The sequence below is a fragment of the Eptatretus burgeri genome, chromosome 14 (assembly GCF_056783735.1).
Source record: "Eptatretus burgeri isolate ZD-2024b chromosome 14, Ebu_testis_v1, whole genome shotgun sequence".
Taxonomy (NCBI): Eukaryota; Metazoa; Chordata; class Myxini; order Myxiniformes; family Myxinidae; genus Eptatretus; species Eptatretus burgeri.
In genome coordinates, this window is record NC_140974.1 from 19,329,564 (window position 1) to 19,337,063 (window position 7,500).

Sequence of the window (7,500 nt, forward strand, 5' to 3'; positions counted from 1 at the left end):
GAAGGCACTGAACAGTGAGCCTTTTATGGCCTTGTGTTTTTATGTGACTGGACTAAAATCATCTGATCAAGTCGTCTTTCATTAAAATATGGGGCATATCAATCAGCACTCTTGTGAAACTGCTGAGGGAGTTACAAATTGTACTTGGTGGTCATCGTTTCATTGAATTTGAACCTTACAAGGCACATTATACTTGGTGGTATTGCTTTTATTTTTGAATATTGACCTCTTCAACCACAACCACTTTTTGCGAGTCTTAAGTGTTCATGAATTATCGCTTGAGGTTCACCCAGACAAATTGCCCCAATGCTTTGGGTAGTTTTACAAGTGATTGATGGAGCTCTATTTTGAAATGCCTTTGTAGAGGAATATCGACATCAATGTCAGTAAAATTATATATATTTTATTTATGCCTCCGCACCAAGGGTGCCAGAGGCATTATGTTTCTGGGTTGTCCGTCCGTCCGGATTTTCGTTTACGCGATAACTCAAGAAGCAAATTGTAGAATTTCATCAAACTTAGTAAAAAGGTAAAGTAAGACAGGTCAATTAAGTGATTAGATTTTGGGCCAGATGTGGTAAAGGTCAAGGTCAAACTCTGAAATTTCACTGTTTACGCCCTAACTCAAGAAATAAAAGACGAATTTCATCAAACTTGGTACAAAGGTAAAGTTAGACAGGGCAATTAACTGATTAGATTTTGGACGAGATATGATAAAGGTCAAGGGTCAAATATGTCAATACTCAAGTGTTTGTGTGGGAGAGCAGAGGCATATCCATCGACTGCGCGCAGTCGAATTACTTGAGTTTGTTTTAATGGTTCGTTTTCACTTGTTGGAAGAAGTGTTTTTCCCTTGCTCCTCTCAAAATCACAATGCTTTCTTTCACCCCAGCAGGTCCGGTGGCAGAGGTGGGGACCACTCTCGCTCTCCTAGACACAGCAAAGATCGAGGCAAGGAGCGAACAAGATCTTCCTCAAAGGACAAGGCCAAGAATCGGGATGAAAAACGAGACCGTTTTGGCAGTGCTGATCGAGGCAGGTCTAGTTCCGAATCCCAGGGTGGTAGTGGAAACCGAGACCTTAAGAGGGAAGGGTCTGGCTCCAAGAGTCCAAGCAAAGAGAGATCCAGGTCAAAGAGCGCCAGCCAGGAACGGGAAGGCTCCCCAACAAGGAGTGACGACGAAGATGTGGTTGAGGTTAGGTCTAGGTCCCCATCGATTGGGTCGCATTCACCCAGACAAGATATTTCTACCCAAGAGAATGGAGAAGGGGAAGTCACCCAGGGCTCTCGCTCTCGCTCTCGTTCTCGCTCTGGTTCTCAGCCTCCAACTCGGTCTCGTTCTGGCTCCCCTCTGTCTGCCCATTCTTCTTCTGGTTCGCCTCCCGCCTCTCCTTCAAAATGATGTATAACGTCCGGTAGAGTCGTAAAGTTGGCTTTCTGTTTTTGCAGCAAATTAGTTACTCAGCTGTCATTTTCACCTTTTACTTAATTTTTGGTGCAGCCAGTTTTTGTTTTGGGAGCTGTGAAGTGTCATGCTTAAGAAAACTAGTGTTATATTTCTTTGTGTGCTGTAGAGGTCTTGTACGAAGTGATAGTTCGTTTGGAGCTAATGATGATGTTTTGCTTTGTGAATGGAAAGCGTCATTGTGTGTATATATAATTCGTCTTCATTGAGGCATCGTAATTATTACCTTTTCATACTACTTCCATTAGATCACTTTTTTGTTGAAATAAAACCACAATTGGTGGAATGCTTGAATGATTCCATTTTGGTTCTGTTTAAGGATGAGTACAAATGTCTTTGTGACGATTTTGACCCCTCCCATTTTCCTTGGGTTGGGAGGGATGAAGGTGGGAGAGTTGGAGTGGGGCGTTTATTTATTTAGATTTTTTTTAAACGCCATCGTGAGTAGTGCTTCCTCCAAAGTCGTTTTGTGGTGAAACGGTGTGCTTTGCAAATGCCAGCAATGATCGCTATGGGCGGCCTTTTGCGTGGACTTGACGCAAGCCGCAAGCAAGAGGCTCTTCAAGAGATGCGAGCGAACGGTACCACGAGGAACCGCTTGAGAAAGCGGAAATGCTACCCGCTTGAGGTGGTGCAGGTGCGGCCAAGGCTGCGGCTTGCATCGTTACCTGGGCTGTGTGCCGTTTTGGGTGTCCTCTTGCTATTTCTGGGGATTTGTACGACTGTGTTGGGATACTGGCCTTCCGTGGAGGAGATTCCAACACTAGCTAACTTTTCTGGGAACTATTCCCATCTCGGAGCAGAGATACATTGGTCGGTTCAGCCACTGCGGCATTTGTTGCGTTCAGAACGAGCCGCAGCAGTGGGTCCACTTGCCATGGGGGCTGGCCTGTTTGTATTCATCTGTGCAAATGCGCTTCTCCACGAATGGCGGGATCGTGCTTCACACGTTGTGTTCTTGCAGAATGTTTATTCCTCGGGGCGAGGTGTGGAACCTCCCCAAATGTCCGAGTCGAGCCGAGACCCTGGTGAACGAGGGCGACAGTTACCCCTCAGATGCACCGGTGAGGTGGTCCCATCTCTTGGCGATACAGCTTCCATGAATGTTTGCCCTTTTCCCGTCATTAAGCTCAACAACCTACCCATGGAGGATCATGCCTCCCAGCAATCTCCACAGCTGCCTGTTGCCACCGTGCACAGCACGTCTTTGGAGCCTGGAACAAGATGGGTCCGACCTCGGACATTTCCAGCCAGCCCACCTGTCCCACGAGTGACATTTGAACGGAGGCAGTTTGGAAGTTGGTCCACCATTGACCAGGCGTCCATTATTTGTTCATCACTCGAGTTGCACATCCCAAGGCCTGAACAATGAAGGATCAGTAGACGTCGTATCGTAACCATGAATTGAAAAGGACTAATCAAGGTGTCCATGTTGCCAAGGAGGGATGTGACCATCTAGTGAGGATGAAATTGCTGCAAGTAAATTCAGAAGTTTAGTGTGACCATTGCAACATACACTCTCCCATTAGAGTGCAGTATATGTAATGTGTATGGGGTCGTCTGTTGCATCCTCAAATTTGGCAGATTTTGGGGTCCTCTGTGCCAATCTGGTTACCATTTCCCTGATGTCCCATCTTCCACATTGCCATCACCTTTCTCTCTGGTATGTTTCTTTGTTCAGCATGTTGGCTCACCTCCCTCCCTCCCTACTCCCAAGTGAGCACACTTGGTAAATATGCACCATTTGTGGTGGATGGGGCTTCACTGTTTATAAATGCCGTGCATTGGTGGGGTTTCTGAAAGGAAAAATTAATTTGGCTTTAACATTAACAAGGAGACATTGGTAATAAACAAATAATTTGTTTTGTTTTCTGATCGTTTGAGACATACAAGTGGAGGAGTCTAGTTCGTTGATTGACCTTGCTGTGACCTTGGGCACTTCCTTGAGAAATTCCAAGTTCTGTGTGTATTCCATCGACATTAATGGGGTCAATCCAGCTCCATGTGGAACCCGTCGACCTGGTGAGCGGTTCATTTACCTCTCGTGTTGTCTTTATTATGTGGATCGGTCTCAACTGCCGGCTATACTGGTTTGGAGGTCTTCTTCAATGGACCGTGTCCATGCTTCAAGTGACCCGCTCAATTACCTGCTGTGGAATGGCAGTGTACCTTTTGACTCGTCTTCCGACAAGCCGATCTTCGTCATTGTTTGTGCCGTCCTTGTGATTTCACAGCTGTTTATACCTCGACATGTTATCTTTATTATTGCTAATGCCATTGTTCTTTTTGTTATTGGAAATGGTCTTGAAAAAATTATACGATAAGGTAGAACGACGGTCAAGCTGCCATCCATATACCTTAACATGGTGTTTTTTTTCCAAATCGGAAAAAGGAAATAAAAAGAAACATGGGAATCCTCCAGATGTTTTGCAGTTGAGTCAAAAGAAAGATAGGTTAACGAACCATGAAAATAAGGCAACGGCCTCTTAATCATGAAACAGTTAAGAGTTCTGCTGAAGCGTAACTCGTCATATCCTCTCCTACCTGGTGCAATGCTGCACTACATGGTACACATTTGCATGGAGAATTTCTGTTGACCTAACCTTCAGAATACCCCTGGGTTTGGTGGGAGGGGTGAAGTATCGACAACCTTTGTCTTCTGACCCTTAGTTCTGGGAAGTTTGAGATTGGATTGGTCATGACCAAATGCATCGGCCAAAGACAAACGGATACCAATGATGAGCAAATACCACCCATCGCTTTGCTGATGGGTCAACTAAAGGGGGGGGGGGGAGGAAAAGAGGTGGGGTGAGGGAAGGGAAGGCAGACATGCGGTGGAGCGTAAATTACGATTCATATTGTCTCATCAGAATAATTCTGCACAGAATAACAGTGAAGATGGGAAAAAATGTCTGAAATCCATTTTCTACCGGTTATACTATCGAAACGGCCTGGAGACAAACACCGCTCGACTACGTCCAGAGACAGACAGACGGAGGGGAGAGTGAGAGAAGTGTGGGAGGAGGGTGCTGCACTGTATTGGGAGGTGGTAGAACAAGGATGGGACAGAGAGAGAGAGAGGGGGGTGTGTGGTCGGGGAGTTGGAAGAGAACAATTGCTTTATCACTCACTCACACACACACACACACACACACACACACACACACACACACACACACACACACACACACACACACACACACACACACACACACACACACACACACACACACACACACACACACACACACACACACACACACACACACACACACACACACACGTGCTTAACTGATATTGGCAATTTTTCGGGAATCGGCAGCTTGAGTCAGGATATGTTAATTTTTAGAAACAGTTGCGTGTCAAGGGTGGAAAAAAAATTGGCTCAATAATTCCGAAAACCTGTTAATATGGCAAACAGGCTTGGAAATCGGGTGTTATCTCACAACTCGCTCGGGACGGGAGCGAAATGCATCATCATATCGCTCAATGAATCTGGTTAATTTTGGCACATTCTTAAATTTTTTGTTCTCAATATAATTCTCCAAACACTAGAAAAAGAAAAGTTTCATGCTGAGGAAATTTCACATTTTCTTGTGTATGAATGGAGGAGGAGCGGGGGGGGGGGGATATAGCCTTGCTTGCTTAAAGTAAATCGGTATATCAGTTTTGTTACAAGGCTTGTTATTTGTTTAAATTATCAGATTTCACTCCATATTTCAACACTTATTTTGGGCCGGACGATATCAGATCCTCAAAACCGAAATAATATTTAGATGATATCCTTTAATATGTCCGTGTGAGTGGATTGTAGAAAATCTTATTGTGTGTTGCATGAAATCGCTCCAAGCTCTTCATTTGAAAACGATTGTACTTACAAAAGCGATTTGTAGCTATGGTGAACAGGAATTCGATAATATGCATGAGGAAAGTGGAAGAAAAAAACCCCAAAACTATCGTTAAGAAATCCTTTTTGCCTGTAACACGTCGAGGTATGGTTGAGCTGGCCAAAGAACATGGCGGGTTCAGACCCCGGCGAGGTGCCCAGGTGAGGCCTTAAGCCCCCAAAGAGCGAGGTGGCTGAGGATGCACCTGATGAAGGATTAATTGAATGAGGCCATTAATTATCTTCAAAAGGGGTGTTTTAATTAACCCAAACACCCAATTTTCATTCATGCACTTCCTTAGAGTTCCCTTGGTATTCATGCAAAGTTTCAGGCTGCTTGGTTTTATGGTTTTGGAGATGTGGAGGAGACCCACACACATTGCCTTTTATTAGTATAGATGAAGCTATCAAGGGAACTTGGAAGGAGGCCATTTGGCCCATAATGCCTGTGCTTTGTCTACTCTTAAATTCAAATTTCAATCTATCAGTTTATCTGCTGTTTTTTTATTTTTTTTAATTGGTGGTGGAGCACAGTCGAAAGTGTATGTGCGTACACCAGTGGTTCCCAACCTGTGGTATGTGTACCACTAGTGGTACGCGAGGGCCTTCCAAGTGGTGTGCGAGCACTTTCGGGCTCAACCTTTAAAAAAAATGATTTGACCTGATACATCTTTGGCCGTCACCTCTCACTGCTCAAGACTGAATTGTTGCATTACTTCCCAGACATTACATGTTGTGCCTACATCACCAATCCATTTTCCGTTGAACCAGGCGATCTGCCTGTCGGGACCGGGGAACAAGATGAACTCATAGATATCCAGGCTGACGAGACAGCAAAGACGAAGCACAAGGAATGCTCTCCTATGAACTTCTGGGTGACCATGGCCTCCTCATGCCCGACACTAGCCCGTCACGCTGTTCCCCAGCTACTGATTTTCCCCTCTACGTGGGAGTGTGAGCAGGGGTTCTCAGCCATGATGACCATCAAGTCAAAGAGCCGGAACCGTCTTGCTGCGCCCGGGCATGATTTCCGATGTGCTGTGAGTAGTTATGCCCTGCCTCGACCAACTGGTGGAGAAGAAACAGATGCAGCCCTCGCATTAAAATTTGTTCTTTGTTGACAGTTAGTTCATTTGTGTGTTCGACTTGTGAAAAAATTGATATCTTATCGAATTAAGTTTTTCTGGAACCAGGTGGTACGCGGCGACGGTATGGGACCTCCAAGTGGTACTCGATCAGAAAAAAGTTGGGAACCACTGACGTACACACCCATTACTTCGCTGATGGGTTTAAAGAAAAGACAGCACGTAATGTTGTACTTCACAAACATATTTCATGTCTGTGAGTGTCATTGAGGATGTAAAATGAAGTAAAAACACCCCCGAAAAAAATGACATTTTATAACCCGGAGTTGTTGATTAGCTCTAGTCAGTTGTGTTTGAACAATACCGGGCGTAGTGGCGTGCGCCTGTAATCCGGCGACTCGGAGGATCGCTTGAGGACGGGAGCTCTGTGCTGGGCCGTGCTATGAGAGGGTGTAGGGCAGCCCAGAACTGTGCTGGGCCGTGCTATGAGAGGGTGTAGGGCAGCCCAGAATCATGGCGAAACCCAATCCTTATCCCTGTGTCGTAAGAGGCGACCAGGGTTGCGTCAGGAAGGGCATCTGGCGTAAAACCGATGCGGATCATAACTGCTGATCCGCTGTGGCGACCCCGAACGGGAGCAGCCGAAAGACGAACAACAGTTTGAACAAAAGATGATCCGCCGATCAATCTTCCAGGAGCCACCCAGAGATTTCCCACATCGAAGATGTGCTCTTGCCTTTCTGGACCCAGGACCACGAAATCTTCGACGTTGTGCTTATTTGGATGTGTTTTTTTTTTTAGTTGTTCATCGATAGGTTGATGTTTTGAAGGACGTCGTTGAACAGGGTTGCCTGAAAGTTGCTTTACCCCCGACTGAATTTCTCACACCACCTTCCACACTCCCCCACAGTGGTATGCAGCAACACTGATTCACTGATTCGTGAGACAGTTGGAAGTTAGATGGCATGACAGACACAAGTTGTTAAATTGTGGAGGAATTGCTTGCTTAATTGCGGACAGATCACCAACATCACCAGCTCTTCCTCCTGTGGCCACCATTTAG

General features: G+C 45.6%; 2 protein-coding genes across 7 annotated transcripts in view; both read left to right on the forward strand.

Annotated features, from left to right (window-relative positions):
- LOC147012739 (serine/arginine-rich splicing factor 6-like) overlaps nucleotides 1-1,760 on the forward strand; it is a 120,027-nt gene extending 118,267 nt beyond the window's left edge. For 4 of the 6 annotated variants that reach the window (XM_085853871.1, XM_085853874.1, XM_085853869.1 and 1 more), the window contains exon 5: nucleotides 893-1,760. In XM_085853871.1, coding sequence (XP_085709997.1) covers nucleotides 893-1,403 — 511 coding nt within the window. In that variant the 3' untranslated portion in view covers nucleotides 1,404-1,760. The remainder of the gene's footprint in view (nucleotides 1-892) is intronic. The other 2 variants (XM_085853872.1, XM_085853870.1) reach the window with 1 other exon arrangement.
- Nucleotides 1,761-1,957: 197 nt separating this feature from the next.
- Nucleotides 1,958-4,207, forward strand: LOC147012740 (transmembrane protein 200A-like). The gene has a single exon (XM_085853876.1). The coding sequence runs from the start codon at nucleotides 1,960-1,962 to the stop codon at nucleotides 2,836-2,838; it is 879 nt and encodes a 292-aa protein (XP_085710002.1). The 5' UTR covers nucleotides 1,958-1,959; the 3' UTR covers nucleotides 2,839-4,207.
- The last annotated feature ends 3,293 nt before the right edge of the window (nucleotides 4,208-7,500 follow it).